The sequence below is a fragment of the Dipodomys merriami genome, unplaced genomic scaffold (genome assembly GCF_024711535.1).
Source record: "Dipodomys merriami isolate MVZ:Mamm:240054 unplaced genomic scaffold, mDipMer1.0.p SCAF_2, whole genome shotgun sequence".
Lineage (NCBI taxonomy): Eukaryota > Metazoa > Chordata > Mammalia > Rodentia > Heteromyidae > Dipodomys > Dipodomys merriami.
In genome coordinates, this window is record NW_027203381.1 from 14174369 (window position 1) to 14202006 (window position 27638).

The following is a 27638-nucleotide window of genomic DNA, read 5'->3' on the forward strand; positions in this document are numbered from 1 at the left end:
TGGTACAATCCAATTTTGACTCAGTTTTCCTCTTTTCAAGAGCATTTGTAGATTTTCTTTTTCAGATTATATAGAAGTTACCCAAAGTTCATGTGTTAGCGTAACAAATACCTTGCAATTTAACTGGCACTCAATATGTGACAACTTAGACCGATTATAGTTTCTGCTCCCATAGTTGTGCTAAGACCTGTTTAAAACTGTGGGTTCTAAAAGCACCTCTGAAGGCAACCGATTGTCCTTTCTTTGCTGCTGAAGACTAAGGCCTAGAAAGGGGAAGTGATCCAACCACAGTGCTTGCTAGTTATATGGAGCTGAACTAGGATTCAAAATCAGACAAGCCACTAACTAGGCCAGCACTCATTGTAATGTATCTCACAATCTCACAGTAGACTTCTGTTCTTGACCTAATATCATAACAATTTCAAAACTGTAGCTGTTATTAAAAATCATTGAGTTCCTCCGACTTTAATTAATGAACCCAAGAAAAGTCCTTCATTGCCTCCTGGCTCCTTACAGCAAATAGCTGTGCAGCTCTGTTAGTCATTTTAGCTTAGAGCCAAGAGTGCTCTTGGGGCATTGTGTTGCTGCCTTGGGTATCTAGTATTTCCTAGGTCATCATAGCAGTCCAGGAGGAAATTCTCTTGCTGTTCTACAAGGGTTATGACCAACAAGACATTGTCTTGTACATATAAAGAAGACACTTACAGGATCACAAAAAGACGTCTTTGATGTGGGTTTTGTCCTTGTTCAGTTAAGAAAGATCATTCAAAAAACTTTCAGCCTCATCAATGGGTATGAATGTTTAATGAATAACAGAGAGAATTATATTCAGAAAACTGCCACTTCTAATCTTTGGGTTTCCATAGGTTTGGTTCTCTCAAGCTGCACGTACATGTGAGTGCATACTTCAGATCTAAGCAGTCGGTACGATAGAGCCTCAGAGCATGGAGGATCATCTCTTTCCTCCAAGGTCAACTAGTTCCACAAAGCCCATTTCTGTCAAATGTGTGAGAGAGCTTCCTATGTCCAGTCCACACTGGCTCCCGACCCCAAATCCAACCCAACAAGTGCTTGAGAAACTCAATCATTTGAAGAAAGTCGTCTATTTTAATTTTTTTATTATTTTAAATTAGACATCTTTATTTTTAAATATATGGACTAAAAACAAAATGGTTGGCTTTCCCTATACAACTCCGAGGACTTTCGGGTGGATTCTCCTTCCTAGCTTACTGCGTGTCCTCCCTGTCCAAGGACCTTTAGTATGTAAAAATCTCAAACTGAACACAGTGCTCAAGTTATTACCCAATAGACTGGTATAGATACGTCACTCCTCTCTTCCATCTTCATGAGTGCCGCCTAACAAAATTCTGTTTGCACTATTATTGATACTTCCATCATCCTGCCGACATGTATTGAACTTGTAATCGATCACTTGAGATCCACAAGCCACATTTTCCAACTATCCTTGTGCACTTTTCATTTTACCTGGGCAAAACTTCATATAACCCAATTTCAATTTCATATAGCAGCCTTCCATCTGTTTCCAGTCTATAGGTCTACTTTTAGGTCCGTATTTGGTCACGTACTTTGCCAGCTCTATTGTTGGCAGATGTGATGGGGTGTCATTAAAGCCCACATCAAAGTGACTAATAAAAATGTTGGCCAAGGGAGGACATGGACCAAAAAAGCTCTGAGGCTGGGGACCACAGTCTTCTCCCTGCACTCACAGGGCCCCGCTTCTTGGAGTTTACTGTCTCTGTCAGCTCTGTCCACTGATTTTACTCTTCATCCCTTGGGCCCCAGCACTGTCATGAGCAACCAGATGTGCATTGCTCCTGTGAGTGAGGAAATGGAGTTTGTCCAGGAAGACTTGTTCTTAGTGAAACCAAAGCTGAGTTTGAGCGGCTACTACTCTTTTTTCAGAGCATTGCAAGACTGTCCTTTAAGCATCCATGATAGAACTTCACACAGGATCTTAATCACCAACATCAGCTTCCAATAGCTACTCCATTATCAGCTGCCTTAAAATTAGGTATTTGACTGTCTCTAGTATTCTACTAGCTCTCCTCATCTCCTCAATTATTGACTATATCTGAGGGCAAATTAGCAGCCTCAACTGAAAGCTTTTATTATCTGTATCAATATTGTACTTTATTTTAAGGACAACAAAACAAGAATGAGGTTTACAGAAATTCTAACCATAAAGATTAATCCAATAATAGTTTCAGAATCCTTAAGCACACATGGTGTTCTTCATCAAGTTAAGGAAAAGTTGAAGTTGCAAGGCCATTTCACCTGAACTCATCTACCCCTTGAGAAAGAGGGTGCAGATACTAAACCTCCCCAGATCTCCCTGCAGTGGTCTTGGGAAGTGCATTCACTGCTTTGCCTCCACACCCATTTAACATGGTTAGTAAATGTGGGCCTCATAATGTAGAAGCAAACAGCCCATTGGACTGCACTGGATGTTTAGATCAAAGTGGAAGACATTGTCTGAATTCCTCAGGCAACAAGTGCTTGGTGTCTCTAATGTTTTTCTATAATATTTGTGTTTAGCATCTTGTCATGAACTTTAAATAAAATAAATCTGAAAAACCTTCCTTTTTCACTTTGGAATATTAAAAAAAAGATGGAGACATTTAAAACAGATACTAACAGCGTCATATTCTTATGTGAGTCTTTTTTGAGTGATGGAGGGAAAAAAAAGCAGGCAGAGACTTTTATTAAGTGCAGGGGCACACTATACAAAACCATTCATAATTTGGAAAAGGAAGAGCCTTGGCATTGTAAAGAATGTAGTAATATCCTTGTTTTCTCCAGGAAGCATATTTCCTGGAGGAAGATAAATACATTGTATGCGTTTTAAAATGTTCACATGTTCATTCTGTATGTTTGGCTCAGATGCAATAGGGATATTGATTAGGGTAAGGTGCTGTCACCAATCTCATAAGCTTTTCAGCTTGGCAGGGCAATAATACAAGTATACATCTCATCAATGTAAGGTAGAATTACTCTGTGACCCAGGAAGTGATCAGCTACCTAGTAAAAGCTTCCTGAATGGATGTCCTTACGCTAAGGTCAATGTAGAATTTCAGCAGTTAGAGACAGGACAGAACAGTCTTTGCTAAGCTATAGAATAAACCTGCTGATAAAAACTTAAAATTGGAGCTGGGAATGTGACATAGTGGTTCCCAACATGCATCAAGCCCTAAGTTCCATTCCTTAGTACCACATGAACAGAAAAAGCCAGAAGTGGCACTATGGCTCAAGTGGTAGAGTCCTAGCCTTGAGCAAAAAAAGCACAGGGACAGTGCCCAGTCCCTGAGTTCAAGCCCCAGGACTGGCAAGAGAGGCGGGGGTAGTGGGATATAAAGGCTCTTAGATGCTCAAGCTGCAGTGAGGAAATTGCCTAATGGCCCACCCTTGCGGCTGGCAGGAGGACTGAAGAAAGCCTTCCGCCTCTGCTGGGCCCTCCAGCAATTGGCTCGAACATTTCACATGAGAGTCCACAGGAAGAGTGAGTTTTCATGTATATTTTTTTACATCCTAATTAAATTAACTCATGGAATTTTCCACCCTTGGGAATTAAAGTAGCAGTTCATGAAGTAATTCAGTTATGTCATTCATCCCAACCCAGAAAATACTGGCGCAACTTGGTACTGTTTAAAAGCCAAGACCGAGGCCTTGGCCATTTTCTGTTTTCTCAAATTCCGTGGCCGTTGTGTTATGTTAACTTTTATTGTGGCTGTAAATTTTTTCAAATCAGAAGTATCCTAGTTGCTTAAAGAACAGAAGTGTAAAATAGGTGCAAAAGATGAAGCGGGTTCAGACAAAGCGGGAAATCTGAAAAGCATGGGCCTGCATTTTCTGTAATCTGAGAGTCCTACCTAATTGGTTGACATTCACAGTTGGGCATAATTATGGCTTCCTCTCTATCCATAAATCATCTAGGAACTATAAAGCTGAGTTAAACCAAAAGATCTGTCTGAGTCAAAAGGACATCTTTGGGGAAAGCATTGTCCTGATCCAATAGCCACATTCACTTTAAAGCAGTTGATTGGCCATTTCAAAACTCACAGAATGGAGTTTCCACCTTTTAATCCTGCCTTTCCCCCCAGCTTCTGCATGCTGGCAGCTCTCAAACGTGCGTGGAAGTTGTCAGAGAATGGTAGTCTCTGGGTAATGTTTCTGCAAGCTGCCCAAAATTTTCCCCCTGTAGTCTAGATGGGAAACAGCTGGGTTTTGTTTAAAAAAGCTGTTTTGCAAAATGTCTGAATCTTGAGATATAGAACTGAGGTCACCATTAAAGCAGGTGCTCGGGAACAAGTGAGAAAGACACAAGGGACTGGTTGGTGCGGCAAACTTCTGCAGAGCACTTTCTGCAAAAGGGGAAAAATGTGTTGAAGCTTGCTCCTTTATTTGAGGCACAAATACTGGGTATTGCTAAGTAATCACATTAACAATGCTATTAGAAATTGAGTAACTGTGAGCACAGCCAGTGCTTGAATGAATAATTAGCTCAGTATGCACTTAAAGGGAGAAAATGGCAAAATGGCCCATTTCCCTCACAGAGTTTCTTATACCAGGGTCCCAGGCTGCACTCTCCCTTAGAGATTTGAAGGGCTTGGATTTCCTCTGAAAGCCCAACAGTGAATGAACTACTATTTTAAATCAGTAATACTGTGACTGCTGTGGGTCTTCCAAAGTTTGGGAGGTAGTTGAAGGGAAAGGAAGAAAAGAAACCTGACTTGGCAAGACCTAGACTAAAACAGTTTTGAACAAACCAAAATAAGAAACATGAGGAAGCACTAAAGCCCAGTGCACATCAGGTATCCCCGAGTCTGAAGATAAAAGGAAATACGCCTCCTCCCCTGGGAATGGGTGGTTATTAGCAGCTGTTTATCCAGTCGGGAATAGAGATTAACATTGTAAAAAAAAAATTTTTTTTTAAGAACTAGAAGAAAATTTGTTTGGGAAGTTGGCTCTTCATATCAAGTCACTCTGTGCCAAAAAAAACTTCCTTTCTCAGAACACATGCACCAGAGTTGAGCAATGTTATGATTCTCTGAGAAGCTCTGGATTACCAAAAGGCCCATCTCCATGAAATAGGACAGAAAAAGGGCAAAGGAACGGGTAGATGTTTGCAGTTGACACATTCTATCTGAATAATGGGAACGTAGCTCTAAAGCTCTGTTACCTGTTCTCTGGCCAGATCTAAATGGACATCCGGCTCCCAGCCTTCACATTAAGCCCTCCAGCTTAATCTCTTGCCACGCTAAGGTATTCTCAAATGGATTTTGCATATGTCTGCTGTTTATAGATGACTTTTTGTAAGATATTGAGGGAGCTTAGTGATTTGTGATGCTTTATTCTCCCAAAACAAAGAATTGGATATTGGTATTTTTCTCCTGATTTAATGCTACTCTTAATGTCCTTTTCTTTTATTAAATCCTTTCTTTTGCTTTTGATCTTATTTATAGCACAGCCACTGGTCATATGGAAACTATTACTGTATAGCTCAGAGATGAAAGACTTCATTGCAGTTAAATAAGAGTGAATCATTGGGGCCAATAATACACACATACAGTGAGGTACCATTTGTGGCCAAAATGCCTTGTGTGAGTTCACTTTGTAGCATAGCTGTTGAGTTTTGTAACAATCTTTACAAAAATCTGCTTTTTGTCTGAAATATGCAATCTGAGGATATGAAAACACATGTTAACACACAATCCTTAGCTGCTTTTACTGATACACACACACACACACACACACATGTCTGAATAATACTCATTGAGATAAAAATAAGCATTGTATTTACAGTTGGCATGTATGTCAAATATTAGTGCTGTAAAAGTATATTTAGATAGTCTGCATTATCCTTCAAAACCTGCCTAAACTGCCCTACTGTTGTTTAAGCAACCTGCTTTCCCTAACAGAGAGGACTTCATCACATTTAATACCCTGTATGACCTCATACTCTCTCATGGCATTCATTTTATTTTGCCTTTTATGGTAACGATATTACCCCACCATTAAGGCCTAAATGCCTGTAGAGTAATAGATATGTCTGTCTTTTATCATTTCTTTCCCTGCAGATACCTGAAGAGTGCCTTGCATATGGACACACTCAAAAGGCATTTGTTGGAGTAAATGGAATGTTTGTTTACTAGAAGCATGTTAAATGTATATCTGACAATATCAAAGGTCTCGATGTCAGATATACGAACACAAATCCATGCCATATGTATAACATGTATGTACATTGTTATACTACAGTGCTCTTTGGTGGCCTACACCTGAGGGACACTCAGAATCCAAAGGCACCTATTGGCTTTGTGATTAGTGGTTGCAAGAACAACTCATTAAAGTGTACATCCTGTGCTGTTTGGACAGTGTACCTTGTGTTTGGAGGGTGATGGCTGTTAGGTCTCACCAGGGAAAAGCCCTCTCCTGCTCAGGACAAGGAAGGCAATGGGAAAGTACAGTCTTCTTACAAACAGCACAGCCTTCCAGGGGCCAGAGGCAGGACATCTGTGGATCTGGTGAAAGACAAGGAGTACTGCGAGTCATAAGAAGCCAGCACAGCGCAGCACAGTCTATGCGAAATGGGAGTAAATGCAGGTTAGTTGGCGGCCATGAACAGATATCTAAAGATTGAGGCTACACAGTTTACAAAACAGGAGAAAACCAGAGGATTCAGGTAAAAGGATACAGCCACAAGCGATAGCGGTTTGGTACTCAGTCCACAGAGCAGTGGAAATCCAGGCTAACTTCAGCAGGCAAGGGACCAAGAGCTAGAGAGAGAATAGAATGCTTTCTGTTCCATTTCCAAATACTTCACAGTAAGCATGGAAGCCATAGCTAATAAGAAAAGCCTTTTCAAGATAAAGGTGGAGCAAAGTGGCAAAGGCCTAATGAGGGTTTTGCCAGTGCTGGTTACCAGTGCTTTGTATAGAAGTCAGCAGGAAGATAACACACTCACCCAAGTATGCTACACTTCAGGAATTCAAAATTCAGTATATGGTATATGTTCAATGGACTTTTCCTTTGCTCCAAACAAAACAAGCTGCCCACAAGTAACTGCTAAGTTTCACCGTGGTCACTATGCTAGGTGGGCTTGATTCAGTAGTGATGGCCTATCTTTGTTTGCAAATAACCTACTTAATGCTAGCCTCCCACCTGGAACAGGGAAGAGATAGGAGAGACACTGTCAGCTTCTGCTGCCATCCCGACCTGGTCTGTTGCATCCAGCTATGGCTGGAAAATGGCGGGGGCTGTGTGAGAGGTGAGGAGGCAGAAGACAGAAATGAAAGTTTTAATAAATGGAACCAATGAGTTAGAAAAGGAAAGGTGAACTGAATTCAGCTTGTGCCCATTTGCATCTCTTTAACTATGCTGCCATAGAGTCATTCATGATTATAACTATTTTGGGTGGGGAATCAAGGGGAATTTCAACCTGAGCTGATTATGACAAATAAACACAGCCAAGGTTGGAACCATTCAGGTCATATTTAAATCCTCCTGAAAATTTAATTTTATTCTCTGGAGAACAAGCATTGGATAAATCTCGACGAATTGCACTTTAAAGAGTGCATAAAACTTCAGACAAAGCATTACACAAAGCTGTGAGATTTTTCAGGAAAAAAAAAATTAGGTGTTCTCCTGACATTTATGAAATCTTCTCCCAATAAAAATTTGAAAAATTGAATGAGAATCCAAACGAAAGAATTGGATCCAGATCCACCTTCAGCGAAAAGTCCTTTAAATGTTTAGTTACTCAGATAATAATAAAAAAAAATGTTCATTTTTTTTAACTAAGGGATACAGAAATTGTATCTGTGGTTGAAGAGCATCCCAGATGTTAGGCCTTTCTCTCCCAAGGGTTGTCTTTTTAGAGTTACATCTTGTTTTCTGCACGTTTTGGTGATCCTGGCCTCACTCTTCGCCATGTCCATGGGCTGCTGTCATGAACTTTGAGTACTATCTGCTCATGCGCATTTCCCACCTTTAAAAAAGATGCATTCTTCAGCTAAACAGTGGGGGGTTTTTTTGCACATGTGGGAAAGTAAGTTTGCTTTATTTTTTTTTCTTAACATGACAGAGATCTGGCAAGGTAATTGAAACTGAAATCACATCCTCTACAACTGTCAGTGCGTAGCTGACACTTCACAGGGAGATTGCTGTTCCACACCAGAACTGTTGGCGGTGTCAATAGGTTCTAATTACGGTGAAAGCCCATCAACTTTTCTTTCTTGTTTTTGGAAAAATGAGAGTAAAAGGTATCAAAACTTTTTTTTGGGGGGGGTCCAGTTTTCCCTCTAGTTTTCTTCTTTCTAAAAAGCACCTCGCTGTATACTAGTGGCTCACATCTGTCACCCTTCGCTACTCAGGAGCCTGAGATCTGAGGATTGTGAACGGAAGCCGGCGTAGGCAGAAAAGTCCTTGAGACTTGTATCATGAATTAACCACTGAAAAGCCAGAAATGAAGGTGTGGCTCAAGTGGTAGGGTGCCAGCCTTCAGCAAAAATAAATAAATAAGTGAGAATACACAAAGGCCTTAAGTTCAAGCACCAGCACACACACACACACACACACACACACACACACACACACACACACACACACACACACACACACACACACACACACAGATGGATAGATAGATAGCACCTAGGTCAATAGGAAAACTTTGAATCCATATGCCATTGATAACTAACTTCAGTGTTTGCTATATCAGGATGTTCAAATAGCATATTTGATTTTGTGTCATTTATTATTACCTGGGTCTCAAAGTTGATGACATATTACATAAAGTTTCTGTCCTACGCTCTTTTAGAAGGATTATGGTAGAATCGAAGTAACTGGGGTCTGAAAGCCTGTTTTGAAGCAGTTATCTCTGGAGATAACATTAACTAGGATTGAATAACTGCCAAATGAAATTTAATACATTTTCCCATCCATGAAATAGGCCTCTTAAATACAACAGAATAATTACTTTCACAATACTCCCTGGAAACAAAGAGAGCAAAGGCATTGAATGTCTTTTTTGTTTGTGGTATTTGCTAGCTGGAGGATAAGGACAAGGATATTTACCAAGATGCTGTGCGCATCCCTGTGTACGAGCAGCCTGGCCATCAGCCACCTGATTTGAAACTGCATGTCTTTTAAATCTGTTTATGTTGGAGGAGTTGTGGCAAATATTAAATTGTATAATTTAGTTAGATATCTCGGCCTTGGCCTGAGTCGGTAAACTATGAGGGTTTTTCCCTTATAATCAAGAAAACTGAAGTAATCTATAGATCTATATAGTTATTTGTGTATATATGCATGTAGCATGTTCATATGTTGGTGGAGGTATATGTATGTATATCATGCATATGCATACACAGTTTTAAAACAAAAGCTCATAGATGTAAATCCCATTCACTTATGAATTCTGCATCCCTCCTTTATGTATATATTTATAATGCAGTAGCACACTCCTGTGATCCCAGCTGTTCAGTAGCTGTAGGTAGGAGGATTCCAGTCCAAGGTCAGCCTGGGCAAAAAAGTGTGAGACTCTATCTGAAAAGATAGCTAAAAGCAAAAAGGGAGGGGCTGAGGATAGGGCTCAAGTGCTAGGCACATGACACCAAGTTAAAAATCCCCTGTACTGCCAAAAAAAAAAAAAAGTAGAAGAAGAAGAGAGTGGGGAAGGAGGTGATCTGCATATAAAGTGTAACCATTATTCCCCATGACAAATTCACAAGGAGAACTAGAATTTGAACATAACTTGACCTAAGATCAAATGTAACTTACATATTCCCATTTCTGTGCACTGGCTATGATTTACCAGATGTGAAGAAGGCGCAGGCTGCCTGGCCCATGTTCTTGCCTTGTTCTTGTGTAGTTAGTTCGTCAGACCACGATGAACTCAGAGCAGGGCCTTGGCTGGCCTAATCACAGAACAACCCGTGTCTCCTCAGTGAGGGTCTGGACAGTGAGATGATCTTTCAGTCAGGACTTAGAAATACTATGACCAAGAGGGACTACTTCACAGCAGGAACAGAATGTACCAGATGACCTGTATGAAGGAAGAATCTCAGCTGTAGGTGGAGAGGTAGAAAACTAAAGCAGTCTCTAGCTCCGTATAATTATTGGTGTATATATGCGCAAACCATATTCATATATAGGTGAATGTATATGTACAAATACCACACATAGACATGGTTTAAAAGGGAAGCTCTTGGATGGAAACTACATTTGCTCATGAATTCTGCTTCCCTTCTGCCCAAGAGAAGCAGGAGTGTCCCCGAGGCATGAGTCACCATAGGTCCCCAGAGACCTCTGGGTCCAAAATCTACTTACAGAGGCTGTTGTGATGGAGGATCTTCTTCCACACAAGTCTACCTTTCTCTCTGTTAAAACCAGCATGCTGAAGTGGTCAGAAATAATACAAAGGATGGTTATGAACTGACCTGCGTCGTGTCAGATGTATTCCTCATTCTGCCCTCCTCGCTTGCTGCCATGGGCCTGGACCAGCATAGCAAATGTCCACTGGGTTAAAAATGCTCTTTCTGATGACTCAGTAGTTACCACCAAAATGTATAAAGTTTTGCTTTCAGTACATTGATATCTGAGAGTACATCATAGGTGACTATAAGAAGATTCTTAGATTCAAAGCAATTACACTCAGCATTAATGGAATTAGCTTTTCATAGCTGGCTTTCATCTTTATGATGATCTACTGTTAAATTTTATCAGAACAGGGCTTTACTAAGAGATTAATTTTTCTAAGGACATATATCCTGTATACAGAATTGGTATATATGTTGAAAGATGGAGCTTATTCCTAGTTGAATCAGTATATATTTATTATGCCCTGTGTGTATGTGATATATAGATATATAGCCTATATAACCTATATATAAGTAGTCAATACTTCCATATATAGAGAATGTATATATACATATATGTGTGTGTATACATGTGTGAATATACGTATTTATATGAAAGTACTAGCTCCTATTTTTTTTCTTTTTTTTTTTTTTGTCGGTCGTGGGGCTTGAACTCTGGGTCTGGGTGTTGTCCCTCAGCTCTTCAACTCAAGGCAAGCGCTCTACCACTTGAGCTACAGCGCCACTTCCTAGCTCCTACTTCTGAATTATCTTTATGGTGGATTTGTGCTGACCATCAGTGGCCATTCTATCTTGTTTTCTATGTGAACAGAGGTAATGTTTGCAAAAGAAAGGTATAAAGGGTTATAACATGTTATCTATAGGACAGGAGACAAGCAAGGAAATGCATGGGTCCTAGAGAAGCAATATCTATAGAACCATCTCGTCATATAGACATGTTCATTTCATGTGACCCAAAATACATAGCTATAAGGAAGACTAAAAAACAAAGGACTACTTTATCTCCACCTTCCTGTATGAAAAGAGCTGACTGATATTTTTCTAGATGATCTATAGAAAATAGACAACTTCAGGTAGCATAAGCTTAAAAATCTAAAGAAAAATGTACTTAGAACAACTTTATTCTCAAATATTTTTATAAAGCTTAAGATTTTGCTGCCATTACATAGGAAACGTTTTAAGATAAAATGGATGTGAACAAAAGAGGCATATTGAGCACAAAGATGACAAAAGTGAAAGTAGCTTGAGTTTTGAGAGGTCTTAATGTTCACATAAAACTATTTGTTTTATGTACTATGCAAGGATATTTAGTTAACACACATAGTATTTCATCTAACTAGTGAGGCACTAGTTTTACATATATTAGTGGTACTCTAAGTGGTTAAACTTGAGACTTACTCCCTATAACTATTGATACTATTTTCTTTATTTGCCTCTAAGCTCCTTATGACTACATAGCATAGCTAGCAAATAAACCTTTACTACCAGAGCTGCACATTGCTGTCTCTACTGTACTCCCACACCCAGAGCCTTGACTTTCATTATCAGCTAAGGCAAACAGAACTGAAAGGCAGTCATATGGGTTCCTTTGTTTCCTCCTGTGAAAACTCATCTATATGTGATATTGAGGAGAGCGGGAAATTCAAGATCAGTAACTGAATGCTTAGATGAAAAACAACTACAAATGCCTACAAAGAAGGCTTAAGAGCCTTCATAGAATGATTCTGAAATGGAAGGAGCTTAAGTCTCCATTAAGCCCCAATCATAGTCACTGAAAGTGGTTCTGACTTAAAATCTTCCTTTATGGATATTCAAGAAGTCAAATCCATTAGGAATACTAGAAAGTACAAACCAGTACTAGGGTAGTTATTTTAAGTTCACATTGCCTGGCAAACGTAAAGAACTATCATTTGATAAATGCGGAGATCTTAGACTTGAAAGGGAAATTGTTGATTGACTCTGTCTTTCTAAATGCACAGATCTAAGCATGACAGATCATAAACTGGATGGAAAGTGTCTACACTCTGTTGTTCCAAAGAAAAATAAAAATGTCAGAAAAAATAAATAAAAATATCAAGTGGATAGAGTGGGTTAGACATGGCTGAAGGAACAGAGTGGGCATGGTATAGCCATAAGAGAACAAGCCTGAGTTACAGAGGAAAGAAAAGGGTCATGGAAACAAAATTAAACACATGTGGAAGAGGCTTGAACTCCATGGAGGCCCACAGTGGAATTCAGGATCAACCAGTGGGATCTACCCAGAGCTTCTGTACATTTGGAGTAGGCACACAGGAAGCATAAGTAGCCACCATTCTGAAGTTCATATTGTGACAAATATAGCCAGTTATAGACAGAACTGGACTCCGCAAATCTGCCAGCTAAAACATTCCTTTATACTTCCAATGCGTACAAACCTTGAGGTCCTTTCCTGTTCTTGCTTTGTGTTGAATCTGAACATCGATGTGTTTTGCTCTTTCTCACTGCCCTGGCAATCATTTCCTCTCCTATTGTTTGGAAGCAATTAGTTTTTAAAGCTGATGCTTATTTCCTACTTAGCTGTCTTCAGGTAGCATTCTTTAGTCTTGGGAATTTGATTGTTGTTGGTTCGGATTCTTACTGTTGTTGAAGTTTTTGGAAATACTCATTTGAAATATCGTAATAGCAAAAGAGTAAAGACTCTGCTTTGTGGATCTGTATTTTTGGATTACAAAAGCAAGCCATGATTCATTACAATATAAATTCATGAGTAATTTTTTTTTACTTTTAGATCCACTGACTTGTATAAATAAATACATTAGCAATAGGCTAAGAAAGTAACTCCTTGGAAAAACAAAGACCTAGATGAGCTCCTTGTGCTCTTCTTGGTTTACAAATGCTTAATGGTTTTGCTCCAAGGCATATGCTATAAAGTCAGCAACTGGTGTCTCAGTGCCACAAATTCAATGTCTCTGCACCCCAGAGTAGGTGGTGGTAGTTAATAAAAAGCTCAGCAGTATTTTTTTTTCAAATCAAGTAATCATGCTGTACTCTATAATTTTATTCTTGGACGCATAAAGAGTGTTTACAATATGGTGCCTTTCTAGGATTAGAGTAGTGGGGGGAGGAGGAGATGGAAAAACGTCCAAACATCCTTGCATGGCAATGATGGCATTACTGGTGTGTTTAATAAAACCTTTATTGGTACATTTTCCGGTGTGGTGGCATTGGCAGAAATGGTCCCCCTTTGGATTTAGAACTCAGCAGCTGATGAAATACAGTAAACATTAATTTGGAATGGGCTGCCAGTTTTGGAAAGCCAGGTGACATTTTATTATATTTGTACCGAGCAGGGGCTATGTCCCATACTGCTGTAGCTTCCGCTGTCAGAGGCTTAGCTGGCATTATGGAAAAAAAAAATGGCAGGCCTGAGAATCTTATCCCCTGAAATGAAAGTCGAATGCCAAATTGAAATTCCTGTAGGATTTCCGATAGCAATGGGGGAATTGAGAAGCCCACAATTAAGCATATGGGCATTAAGATAATTGTCAGATCTGTTGGCGGACATGATGGAAGACAGATGGGTACGAATCAGTGCGCTCCACTGCAGCACCCTGGGAGACAATTTGACGTTTTACCTGCCTGAGCTACTCTGCCATATTTGTCACTGGATGTACAGCACGGCATCTTACTGAGTGTGAAGTGTTTTCTTTTTTTTCCCGGAGAACTATAGGTACATTGCGGTCCTCCAGCGCCCTCTAGTGAGATGCACTCAGGGAGGATGGCATTTCAGGCCAGCCTTCCTGCGTCTGAGCTGTCCCTGGAAATGAAGCTGTGGCCTCTGCCAGTTCCCACTCAGCACTGGTTCCTCTTACCCTTTCAGGTTGGGGCCCATCGCGAAGATGGCGTAGCCCTGAGAGGCAGCCATTCTCTTCTGCCAAACCAGGTTCCGGTTCCACAGCTTCCTGTCCAGTCTGCAACTTCCCCTGACTTGAACCCACCCCAGGACCCCTACAGAGGTAAGTCTGCATCCGAAGGGCACTTCTGACCTCCAGTAATCAGTAGACTTAGTGTTGATGCTGAACATACTTGGAGGCCAGCCTGAATTCAGGAAGCACTTGTAACAAACCAAGAATTAAATGTGGTCCAAAAATGGTGAAGCAGCTTGGGCAAGGGCTAGAACTGAGCCTGCTAATCAGGTTTCTTCAGTGGCTGTTTTCCTCAAACATCCTCTGAAATCTCACTCCCATCTCAGTGGGGAATGAGACAACAGGCTGATGAGAGGAAATTTTATTTTAGCTATTTCCACATTTTGCTCATTCAGGTCCCTCTAATATGGTTAGTTGGGCCCTGAAATGATCTTTCCAAATGAATAGGGAGGAAGGAAATTGGTTTTGTTGTTTAAGATGGAAGGAAATGTAGGTACATTTTAAAAATGGAACTTGGCTTGGTGGCTTTTGTTCTGGAGCCATCTAGCCCTGTATAATGCCTTCCTCCTTCCCCCTCCTGACTTCAAGGTCTTTTCTTGTCCCCAGAGAGTTGTGCTACTCATTGGCCAGCTGGATGGCACTCACTTGAATACCATCTTCTGGCTCCCCTCATATTTAACATGAACAGATAACACTAGCTTAGGAATACACATGACCCTTCTTTTCCCTTGGCTACCATTTTATACTTGAGAGTATTCAATATAAATCTGAGTAAGGTGGTTCCTGTTTATCTGAGCAGTTCATCTGCATGTATACTTTTAAAGCACCATTGCTTTTGCTCTGTCTTACTACGTGTACTTCCCACATTGTAGCATTTACACATGTGACCCAGACTGCTGTAGCAGCAGTGCGATTCATTACCTCTCATGGCTCCCAGGTGGTAGGGTTGCTCCTTGGCCCATGATCCAAAGTTTTAGAGATAATGTTCCAGAATACACAGATAAAAGTAAGAAGAGAATGCTTGATAGGCATGTATCCACCCGAGAAACAAATTATGTTAAGGTCATGTTTCAAAATGTAGTGTGATCCTAAGAAGTTTAGCAATGATAAAGCTAGAAATTTCTTCTGCGAGCAGCAAGCTGCCTTCTATATATACCATTTTTAAATGCTGATTACTCTTTGAGGATAAGAGAAGCCTAATTTCAGAATATCATTAGGGTATCTATTGAAGTCTTGACTACACATATTTAGCGTACTCTCTGGGAATTATATTTTAAGGACATTTTTCTATTAAATCATTGCATATGGAAGAAACTCAATATAATAGCTGATATTTACTTGGGTTCTTAATCAGAACATTGAGGTGTGTGATTTTCATGATTATGATTTTCATTGCAATTAAGTTGATGTTTTGTAGACAGTGAAATTACCATCTACTCCAAAAGATTGCAAAATAGAATTTAACCTCAGAGCCAATGCAGGGAAAATCTTGTTTCCGCAGGTGCATTTTGGAAACTTCACCAGCTAGCAGGAAAAGTGACAGAAGGATCAGAGTTCAGCCGTGTGGATTGTCTGGCAGGCAGCCTTACAGTCTGTGTTGTGTTGGGCAGTGAGTTGGTAGTGTCACCTGATTTGTTTTTCTGTAGGCATGCCACCAGGACTGCAGGGGCAGAGTGTCTCCTCAGGCAGCTCCGAGATCAAGTCTGACGATGAGGGCGACGAGAACCTGCAGGACGCAAAATCTTCCGAGGACAAGAAATTAGATGACGACAAGAAGGATATCAAATCAATTACTAGGTCAAGATCTAGGTAACAGTATATAATACTGTCGCTTCATTTAATTCCTTTATTGGACTTTGATGAAGTGAACAGAACAGGAAGAAACTACTCAGTTTTTTCCTGGCAGGTAAATAAATCCACAGATGAAAAGACATCTCAAGGCCTATTCTAGAAGTACTCAAAAGTATCATTTACGATACCTGTACTCTAGTTATGCCTACCATGTCTTGGCATTGATAAATTTGGACCCAGTGCTAATCACACACACTGAAATTGATTTGTAACTGATTGCAAGTACAGTGGTTTATTTTTTTTAAATGATCCTTAATTGTATAAATTTGGTCAGAAAAGTTCTCTAAATTCTTTCCAAAAAAAGATTTAGCCAAGTTACAATGTCAGTTTACATCATATATATGCAATTGTAATTTTTTCTTACCTCTAAAATAAGAAAATCATGGGGTTTTTTCCCCCAATTTTATTCTAAATGTGTTGATGTCTATACGAGTAACACCTAACTTGCTGATTTTTTTTTCCCTCCTCACTAATATTCCTTTCTACAGAAAATATAGCTGCAGGAGAATAGTTTCTGGTTGATGTTTTTAGGTATCTGATGTCCTCAAATTAGATCTGTGTCTTTGCACTTGAGCCTGGTAAATCAGATGGCTTTTGAATACCGGGACATCCATGTACTTTGCCATAATGTCTTTGGTTTGTTGGCAAATCCCTTTGCAAGTTAAACCAGTTGTACTAGATGACAGCTTCTTCTTTTAAAGGCTGTGGTTGTCAAGGTCACCACTAATGTTATTGGTGAATTAAGTTCACGCTGCCTTCTCATGCTGTCTTTATAACTATTCTATTATGTGTCTTGCCACAAGTTCCAGAAATGGTAAATGCTTCTAGCTTCCCCCTTCTTTACCATCGTGTGCAGTTCCTTCCTTCTAGGCCATATTGGCAAGAAATCCTGGGTTAGGGATTTCTCCTCATTAACAGCTTCTTTTTAGCCCTGTCAATTCTTGGTAATTTAATCAGTGGTCATATTTACACATAGAATAGGATCTTTGAAATTGTCCATTTTAACTTGCTGCTGACAACCTTAACACCATTCTTGTGACATTAACTCATACATCTTTCCAAGACTGTATTGTTCAGCATTTTTTTTTCAATCTAGTGTATTTGCATGACCAATTTATTTGTAAGTGAGTAAGTAATTCTAAGTAGCTGTTAGCCTGAAAGCCACTGGAAGACAAGTTCCCATGTTGAGGTACGGCACACGTCTACTGGATAAAAATATTGCCTGAATTTTTAGCTCCAGTATGGGAATCACTCCTGTTCACTCTTGCTTATTATAGCTGACTTCAGAGTGAGATACAGGAGTGAGGCCAGAGCAGCCTGGGATTTTGTTGGTACCATGAGATGTCATAGGTAAAGGGAGAGGAAGGACAAGGAAGGAAGATTAAGAAGTACAGAAAAGAGGGTTTGCTCAATGGGGGTCCCGAGCTATGTGTTCATCCTCTTACTCCTGCACAGACTGTGTGGTTTTGAAAGGAGTCTAGTTTATGGGAGAGAAGTATCACTTTCAGCATCTTCCTCCTCCCCTTTAACTTTCCCTCCTCCCTTGATGTATGATATATTTGGTTGACATCCATATCTTACCATGTGCTACATGTATTTACAACATAAGAATACCAGTTCTTTTATGGGTTGATTAGATCTTCCCCACCATACTTACCTTCTGCAGTTTGGAGTCTTATTGAGAATTTTTCAAAGTAAAATATCAGAGCTATGACTTGTCAAGCTGGTTTACATTAAGTGTACATTGAATTTGCTAGATTAACTCCATCATCTTCCCATTCGGAAATGTTGTAATGAATGATCACAATTAAAAACTGAGACTTCTGTCATTTTAAAGCAGCATCTAACCTTCATGGTTCCTGAGCCCATTGCATCCGTCCCTAAGCTGACAGCCTTATAAATAGGCACTGACATGTTCTTTCTTGCCACGAGAGTCTCTGCTTTTTGGTGATGTTGACTTTAGTTTTCCTGCCTCTAGTTTTTCTGCCTCTCATGAGTGTTCATTTACTCATGAGAGTTCACATAGGTCATCTGGAGTTCTTTATTTTGTTCTGTGTTCTTGAGACAAAACATCCCCTTCCCTCTTTTCTACATGATAGCCCCTGAAATATTTGAAACCTACTGCCATAAGAGGGTCCTAGTGTGATAGGCTTTCAAAGTGTTCATCATCCTAGCTCCCTTCCATAAAAGGAGTAATTGGACATTGTGACACCCAGATGTGGTCAGAACTGATCTTATCTATGCAGGGAAGGGGGGAGGAAACCTGCCTTTCGGATGAATCATCGGATATTTTGGTTTTACAGAGAATCCTGTTTGGCTTCATTTTTGACTCACAGTGAAGTCATGGTCATTTATAAGGACAGGTGTTTAGATTTTGTATTGTTCTATATTGCTGATGTCAGTTTGGGTTTCCCCAACTTATTTTGGAGACCATAAACATTCATAAAATTAAATGCAATAAGAAAGGCCTGTTTTCCCAATTTTCATTCATTCATATGTGTGTGTATGTATGTATATTACATGGAAAAATTGGGACATACACACACACATATACATACACACACTCTGTATCTCTGTCTCTGTCTCTGTCTCTGTCACACACACACACACACACACACACACACACACACACACACACACACACACACACACACACACACACACACACACACACACACACACACACACACACACACACTTATTCCACCTAGGATCGAGATGGAACACATAATGTTCCTTGGCAATTCCAGAAGAAAAACAAAGTAATTTTGATGACTTACTTTTCCCCACACTGTTAGAAAATGTCCCATCCCTTGTTATCCTGCAGCAATAACGATGACGAGGACCTGACCCCGGAACAGAAGGCAGAACGAGAGAAGGAGCGGAGGATGGCCAACAATGCCCGTGAGCGCCTGCGGGTCCGGGACATCAACGAGGCTTTCAAGGAGCTTGGCCGCATGGTACAGCTGCACCTCAAGAGTGACAAGCCTCAGACCAAGCTTCTGATCCTCCACCAGGCTGTGGCAGTCATCCTCAGCCTGGAGCAGCAAGTCCGAGGTCAGTGGGCTGAAATAGCAGCACAGACGCTTTTTAATGAGATTCATTTCATTTACAAATCTATTTAGGCTTTTTTGTTTTAAAATCAGCATATAGTAATTGTACAAACTCTTAAAACTCCCTCAGAATAACTATTCAAATATAGACTATGTCTAATTCCAGAAAGTGGTATTCTTGTCTCCCATAATTATGTAGAAATACATAACATAATTAGCACAATGAAACCTTTAAGAAACTTGTAACAAGGAGAGAAGAGGAGAGGAAAGGGGTAAGAAACAGTACTATTGATGGAGTGGATTTTGTGCATGCTGTAAATATCACAGTGACAACCCTTTGTACAATTAAGTGATGCTAACAAGAGTTTTAGAAATTACAAGATCCTCTTACAACTAAGTGTCACCTACCATTCCCACTGTACTGTCAGTCAGAGCTTTTCCATCTGGAATGAGGTGGCACAAATTCCATGCACCTTCACCTTTGTGAGTGATCAACCACATGTTATGAACACTGAGCACTCTCCCAAGTGTTCCTTTTACCATGTCACCTGAAAACTGAACCTGAAGGTAGGATCCATGTCCAGGAATGTCTCCTTGCCCTCTGAAGAGCCTCGGTATTAACTAAACGGCCTATATTCCCATTCTCCACAGAAAGGAATCTGAACCCGAAAGCTGCATGTCTGAAAAGAAGGGAGGAAGAGAAGGTGTCCTCGGAGCCTCCCCCTCTCTCCTTAGCTGGCCCGCACCCTGGAATGGGAGATGCATCGAATCACATGGGGCAGATGTGAAAGGGCAAGTTTCATGCCATTCTTCTCCACTTAATAATCTCATGCACAAGTTTTCCATCATTCATCTGCATTCATAACTCCCACATGCACGTCTGCTGCCATTCCTCTCCAATCATAACTCTCACCTGCCTGTAAGCCATTTAAGCCAGCTACACCCAAATTCACAATAGTTTTCTCGCTTTCTTAGAAATTTAAATAAAAAAGAGAGAACACTTTCTCTTCACTAAATGTATTAATTAATTTTCCTCTTTTCCCCCCCTTTCTCAGGTCCAAGTTGCAACATTGCTTCATTAAATCAAGAGACCACTTCCTTAACAGGTGTATTATCTTAAACCCACATAAACACTTCTCCTTAACCCCCTTTTTTTTGTAATATAAGACAAGTCTGAGTAGTTACGAATCGCAGACGCAAGAGGTTTCAGCATTCCCAATTATCAAAAACAGAAAAAAAAAAAGAAAGAAAAAGTGCAACTGGAGGGACGACTTTCTTTAACATATCACTCAGAATGTGCAAAGCAGGATGTACAGGCTGAGACGCAGCCCAGAGACTGAGTGGCAATCTTTCCACACTGTGGAACAATGCATTTGTGCCTAAACTTCTTTTGGAGAAAAAAAAATATAATTAATTTGTAAGTCTGAAAAAAATATTTAATTTAAAAAAATTGTAAACTTGCAATAATGAAAAAAAGTGTACTTCTGAAGAAAACTCCATGAACGTTTTTGTTGGTATTCAAGTCAGCTAGTGTTTATAATTCCTGGATACTGAAATAAAAGGGGAGCTCAGCTACCCTAGCTACAAAACCAGCAAACGTCCTGAGAACAAAATGATGACCTTAGCCATTCCTTAGGGTAGGAGGAACAGATGGATCTTATAGACCTATGACAAATATATATATAAATATATATATAAATATATATTAAAAATTTAGTGACTATGGTAAGCTTTTGTTCATTTGTTTCAGACTTTTTTCCTCCTGTAAAAAAATAGTACTGATTAACTTTTTTAAAAGAAAGAATTTTACTGTAAATATGGAATTTTTTTTCTTTTCTCTTTCTTTTTTGGTGGGGGAGGGGGGTCTTATTTCTGTCCCTATTTCCTGGTTTGTTATCGTAACCTGCAGTGCCAATTCTGCTTCCGGAGCGGTAATGCAGGAAGACTTGCAGACGCTGATGTTGATTCTCATTCATAAATAAGTAGAAAGTTGTTTCTCCAGTCTTTTTGGGAACACAGGACTTAAAAGTCACATCATGTGTAGATAATGTAAGCAGCATCACCAAGACCTGGCAAAAAAAAAAAAAAAAAAAAAGAGAGAGAGAGAGAGAGAGAGAGCGTTTGTCTGGCTTGGGCTGCTGCTCTTGTGACCCTATTCTGGGATTTTTCCAAGGTACAAGGTTAGAATGCTACAATGTTACCACTGTGCCTTCCAATGTTTATATCATCGGAAACATAACATAATCAAAGTGGCTGTGATTTAACAAAAAAAAAAGATTAAAGTGTTACCTACCTGTGTAGCTGAAGTAGTGTGCAGTGAGGCGTTTCTGAATACATGGTCAGATTTTTGGAAAAAAAAAACAAAAAAACAAAAAATAAAAAAAAACAAACAAAAATATTAAAAAAATAAAATTCCCAACCCATCAATGAGAAAATTGCAAGTAGTATGACAGAGCTGATTGATTTTGTTGCTTTCTTGACTTTTTTTTTCAAAATGAGTTATTACTATAATGTAGGTGACTTACCTGCCTCCTCCTTGGTCTGAAAAATGACAATATTCAACCCTCATGCAGCATATGACCAGCCTTATTAAGTCCTAAAGCATTAAGTTGCACCTTTTTTTTTTTTTTTTTTGAGGAGAGGTAGTGTAGTATTTCTCTGGCCAGTATGAATGAAGTTTATACTTATCATATTTGATAGGAACATAGATCAAGCTATGGCACAGCGACTCATCAGATAGCTAGCTTTGATGTCTGGGCACAATTTCCACCGTAAATCTTTATAATGATTGACTTTGGTGTATAATGCAGTAAGCAGATAGTGCTCCTAGTTAAGTATTTGTCAGCATCCTTTTGTCTATAACTTGTTTCTATTTTTACAGCCACACAATCTTGGCATGTATTAAGGAAAAAAAATCCCTGTTCAAGTAGTTTTTCCACCTATCAGCACTGAGTAAATGCCATAACATCGAAATGGTCTAAGCGGTCCATCTGTTCTCCTGTTTTACCAGTTATATAGTAATGAAACACATTTGTAAATTTTATGCAACAAAATGGCGAACGTATCATTATTTTGAAATCGTGTATGTAAAAGTTATATTTTTACATGTAGACTCTTGTTATTATGTGTTTTAATACATTGTATCAGTTTTTGTTTTTCTAAACTGTGTGGTTTTTAAAAAAAAACAAATGAAGTCTCATTTAAATGAAATAGTGAGCTACAAGAATCTGAATTTTATGTTCATTTCTGAAAAAAAAAAAACAATGTAAGAACAAATAAGATAGTTACCACGTGGTCATCTTTTACAAACCCAGAAACATTGTGTGTCTGTGTGTGTGTGTGTGCGTGTGCGTGTGTGTGTGCCCGTGTGTGCGCGCGCACATGTTGAAAACTGTAAATATGTTCAGTAGTGATAAAATTAAATGCTTTGATTTGTTGATAAGTTCCTAAAATGTGGAGGTGGATTGAAACTGTAGGGGAATAGCAGAAATTCAAACTTCACGAAAAGTGATATGGGGCTTTCCTGTGAAGTATATAAACAAAAGAGTCTCAAAGAAGAACGTAGAAGACAATAATGTGTCTCTCCCCTCCTCCCTGAATAATGGAAACCATGTGTACTTGTTCCCTTGGTATGTTAAAGATTTCCTTGTAGTAGCATATTCTACATTCTTTTTTGTATAGTCTACCAAGGCGGGTATCTCTAGGAACAATGTTATATAGGAAGCAGGTCTCCTCTGATGACATTCAGGATGAGTGTGTACAGAAGAAGAAATGGTGTTTACTCTCTAGGGAACTGGAAATACTCCTTGTATTGATGTAATGTTAAGAATGGCACTTTTGATAACTTATTATCAGAAAGGTGCTTGCTAGAGCTGAATTAAAGATTTTCAAACTGTAAACAAAACAACGCAAAAAAAGCCAATTGTAGTCATTTGATTTTTTTTCTTTTGAAATTGGTGCTTTCTATTTTGTTCTCACTCAAACAGTAAAAGATGAACTTTCTCCTTCACCAGCTTTGATGTATTCATTACTCAGTAATGCAGCACCTCGATTATGGAATTCCCTTTGGAAAGAAGCGGGAAAACTTCCTAACAGTCACCCAAAGTTGTTGCTTGCTTTTTGTTTGTTTGTTTGGTTGGTTGGTGGAGAAACATGATCTGCACCTATTCATATTAAGTGGGATGTATCCCCAGTTTATAAAGAGAGAGAGAGAAAGAAAGAAAGGGATTGTAGCCTTCTTGTGTTTTTCTTTTCTTTTTTGTTGTTTGTAATTATCAGACCCAGGTAAGATATTGGTACCCTGCACTGGACTTTGAAGTCAAATTTAGCAGAAGACAGGATTAAAGTATTATACAACACATTTCATAAAGGTCCATGCTACACAATGTAGATATTTATACACAGTGATACTTAGGCTGGGGATCGATTTTAGAAACTTGGACTTTGAAAGCAACTCAGAACAATTGATCCACCTCCACATTCAAATAATTTATGAATATGCAGAATAGGGATCTATTCATCTAGGCATTTTTTTTAACCATTTGTCTTCTGTGTAGCTGCAAGAAACACTAATGTTTATATATCTGTCAGTGCACCCAGCGGTGCAGCTAATGCCGATTCAGTCTTCCGATTGCTTTTTGTTTGTTTTACACTTCTTCCTATCTCTTGACTTACAAAAGAATTTTTTTGTCGTTCTTAATTTTTATTTTGTTGAGGGGTTGGGGGAGTGGGGAGGGAATAGAACAGGGACTTGGGGAATGAAGAGAATGTTCGTCTTTGCATCCAACAGGCAGAATATGATCTGTGTCCAAAACTAAACTTGAGTCAGGAATGAAACCATTTCAGCATAAACAAGCACAAAAATTTAGTCTGCTGGCTGACTGGAAGAAAAAAAATCAAGATGGAATATGATGAATTCCAACACAATGGGGCACCAAGGCCACAAGGCCTATCTTCTTTGTTTTGCTTTGGTTTTGTTGGTTTTCATTTAGAGACATGCTCTTTCTAATGGGACTAGAAGTGGATTCATCTATGTGCAGTGCTGGTTTTGCCATACTCATTTCAAGTATTATAGACATATGTAATGGTGAAAATATATGAACTGTGGCCTTTTTCATTCTTGTTACTTGTGATGCAATTAAGTGAAGATAAGAAAAAAAAAAAGCAGAGATTTACCATGTATCAGTGCCTGGCTTTTTGTTATAAAGCTTTGTTTGTCTAGTGCTCTTTTTGCTATAAAAATAGACTGTAGTACACCCTAGTAGGAAAAAAAACTAAATTTAAAAATAAAAAATATATTTGGCTTATTTTTCGCAGGAGCAATCCTTTTATACCATGAATATTACAAAAAAAATTGTCAGATTCTGAATATTTCTTCTTTGTAGATTTTTGGAATCATTATGAGTAAAGTTTGTTACTTTATTTTACTATTTAAAAGATGTTATTTTACCATGTGTTACCAAGATGAAACTGTATGGTAGCTTTTTTTTGTTTTTTGTTTTTGTTTTTGTTTTTTTAGTTGTAGGTCGCAGCGGGAAATTTCTTCCGACTGTACACATAGCTGCAGCATTAAAAACTAAAAAAAAAAAAAAGTTAAAAAAGAAAAAAAAAGGGAAAACATTTCAAAAAAAAAAGATAAACAGTTACACCTTGTTTTCAATGTGTGGCTGAGTGCCTCGATTTTTTCCATGTTTTTGGTGTATTTCTGATTTGTAGAAGTGTCCAAACAGGTTATGTGCTGGAGTTCCTTCGAGACAAAAACAAACCCAGCTTGGTCTAGGCCATTACCTGTTTCTCATCTGTAGTTATTCGATGAAGTCATGTACATGACCGTTCTGTAGCAATAAATGTGCCATTTTTATAAACTGTTTCTGACACTTGTTTCATTTCATTTTACATGGTCTACATAGAGCTGGGTTTTCTTCTAAAAGACTGCATCGCTAGTTCATTTTCCAAGTGTTGGAGTTATTGACAACTTAACAAACAAAACATTATCACAAAAAAAAAAGAAAATCACAAAACAAATTGGAGGGCAAAGCTCATGGTTAATCAAGGAAGAAATGCTCTTAATGAAAGTGGAATGGTATGCATGCAAAACAAAAAGAAAACTGTCCATAGAGGATTAACAAGTCAAAGGAATACAGTTCATGTGCGCGCAACCTGAGCCATGACATTTGAAGAGCTGTGAGCTGTGCCAGTGTGTTGGTTGTGCTACAGGTTACAGAGGCCTGTTGTCAGCCATGATCTCTTGGATCAGTTGGTTGGCGGTTGGACAGAACATTCTTAGCTAGATCTTTTCAATAAAAAACCCTAAAATCATTTATTTTGTATCACTGTTAAAAGCTGAATACTGTTAACTATAATAATATTACACTGTATTTATATTTCCTAAAAAGTACCCTTAATTCCTCCCTCCCTCCCCCAACTTCTGGTTGACTGTTAGCTCTTAGATCCAGATGTAAACAACCAGTGGCTTGGGTTTGGTTTTACTTTTCTTTTTGTCTTGTACAAGCATATGTCACCTCCAGGAGGGGGAATAATGTACAAATTAAAATTACTCAGTGTTATGTACTGTAAGTTACTATTTTTATAGAATGGACACCGATCTACTTCCTAAAACTTGGAGGCTGTTTCAACATTGCACTGTAAAATGTAAAATGATGTCTGCAATGTAAAAGAAAGCCTACGGTAGATGAAAAGAATGTTCTTAATGGGGTGTGTGGTATTTTGGGATGTCTCCGGTATTGTTCTCATATTCTTTCTAATAGGAGTTAGTGACCTGAAGAAAAAAAAATGTTATTATGTCATTTGGTTCATCACCATAGTCAAATTTGGGGAGTTTGGGTTTTTTGTTTTTTGGTTTTTTTTTGGTTTGGATTGTTTTGCAGATACTTAAATTTTATGAATTTTCCAAAGATTTTGATTGAAAACCCCTTTTACCTTCTAAATGATTTGACATGTTCTTATGTTCTTATTGTGTGTTTTAAATATATACAGAAGAGCCACAAGCACTTAGTCTTTTAGTTATTATATTTGATCCTACACCTACTACTAAAAGGGGAAATGAGCTTGGGTAACTTTTAATGTTTCATATAATCTATTAATGTGTTTTATTTTAAAGGACCACATGACAAGTTAAAGTACATGAATTCTGGCTTTATTTCATTCTCAGGGATAAATTTGACTTTCTGGAGAGATTAAAATATTAGCCAAAAGTTTACAAGGTCCAAATCTTAGATATGAAGAAGGAAGAGAGTAACCACAGAAGTTGAAGTTAGGGACTCATGTAATCTCATAATCTGATCCATTCTCTTAAAACCAAGTAAATTTTATGCTCTAGCACTTGATTGTAGGTTACTTTTCACTTGACTGCCAACCTAGGAAACCTCCTGTATAATTCTCTTGAAGGGAGAGCTTGAAAGCAAGATGTAAACAGGGTGCTTAGGTTGGAACCAGCCCAAGGTCCCTCCCTTGCATTGCATGCAATGTAAGCTCTTCTGGCCAGAAGAGCTCATTCTGTTAAGCATGCTTCTCCTTCTGGCCAGCTTTAGATCCACATTCTCACAGATAGAAAGAAGCATGGCCAGTTTTGAGAGGCCTAGGAGAGTAAGTGGAGCCAGTCACCTACATATTTCTGAGAGACCATTTAAAATGAGTGTTGAAGAACAACACAATTAAGTGTTCAGAAAAAGCAGAATACATGTCACTACCCAGTGGCTTGTATGCACTGGTACAACTGTAGGGAACTGCCAGGTGCCATAGAGAGGACAGGTTAATTCAGATTACCTGCCTCTGTACAGATGTTTGAAGTACTACTGAATCTATACCCAAATAGAACAAGTATCCATAAATTAGGCGTTGTACTGTGGGGAAAAAAAAAAATCTCTATCAAACTTATGTTTGAATTGTGGATGCTTTGTCAATAAAGAAAGTCACACTAGAGGGGAAAAAACCCACATGTATACATGTTAGCACATTCAGCTCTTTAAAATGGATTTGTGTTTCTAGAGTCTACACCCTTGTTCAGGGCCCTCTGTTAAGAATGTAAAGTAACCAGTGCTTTAAAAAGGAGTTGAACCAATCCCATTGAGGTGGCTGAGCCTCAGCAGAACTGGTCTGATGTCTGGCTTTTCTGGGTAAAAGAAAGACCCTTTGTGTAACACAGAAAATAATACAGTCTCCATTCACATCTGTTATACTATATTTAGAAGTCAAATAGCTTTGGTGTTGGCAGGAACATTCTAGGAGGAAACAGAAACGTGCCAAGTGCAGAGGCAAAGTGCTCAGCAGAATCAAGCCAGCAGGCTTGAGGTTTCCGACCATAACCAGCCCCTGGGTGAAAAACACTTGTTCTTGGGGGGTGGGGGTGGTGGGGAAGGGAGCAACTTTGAAGAAAAGACGGAACAATAGGAAATATTAGGAGATACACACAC

The 27638-nt window shown here is 38.9% G+C and overlaps 1 protein-coding gene across 15 annotated transcripts in view; it reads left to right on the forward strand.

Annotated features, from left to right (window-relative positions):
- The window catches only part of Tcf4 (transcription factor 4), a 355777-nt gene extending 329564 nt beyond the window's left edge, over positions 1-26213 (forward strand). For 11 of the 15 annotated variants that reach the window (XM_070029076.1, XM_070029075.1, XM_070029077.1 and 8 more), the window contains 5 exons: positions 14257-14392; positions 15949-16111; positions 18981-19210; positions 19858-19998; positions 20262-26213. In XM_070029076.1, the coding sequence (XP_069885177.1) occupies positions 14257-14392; positions 15949-16111; positions 18981-19210; positions 19858-19994 (666 nt within the window). In that variant the 3' untranslated portion in view covers positions 19995-19998; positions 20262-26213. The remainder of the gene's footprint in view (positions 1-14256; positions 14393-15948; positions 16112-18980; positions 19211-19857; positions 19999-20261) is intronic. The other 4 variants (XM_070029078.1, XM_070029079.1, XM_070029090.1 and 1 more) reach the window with 1 other exon arrangement.
- The last annotated feature ends 1425 nt before the right edge of the window (positions 26214-27638 follow it).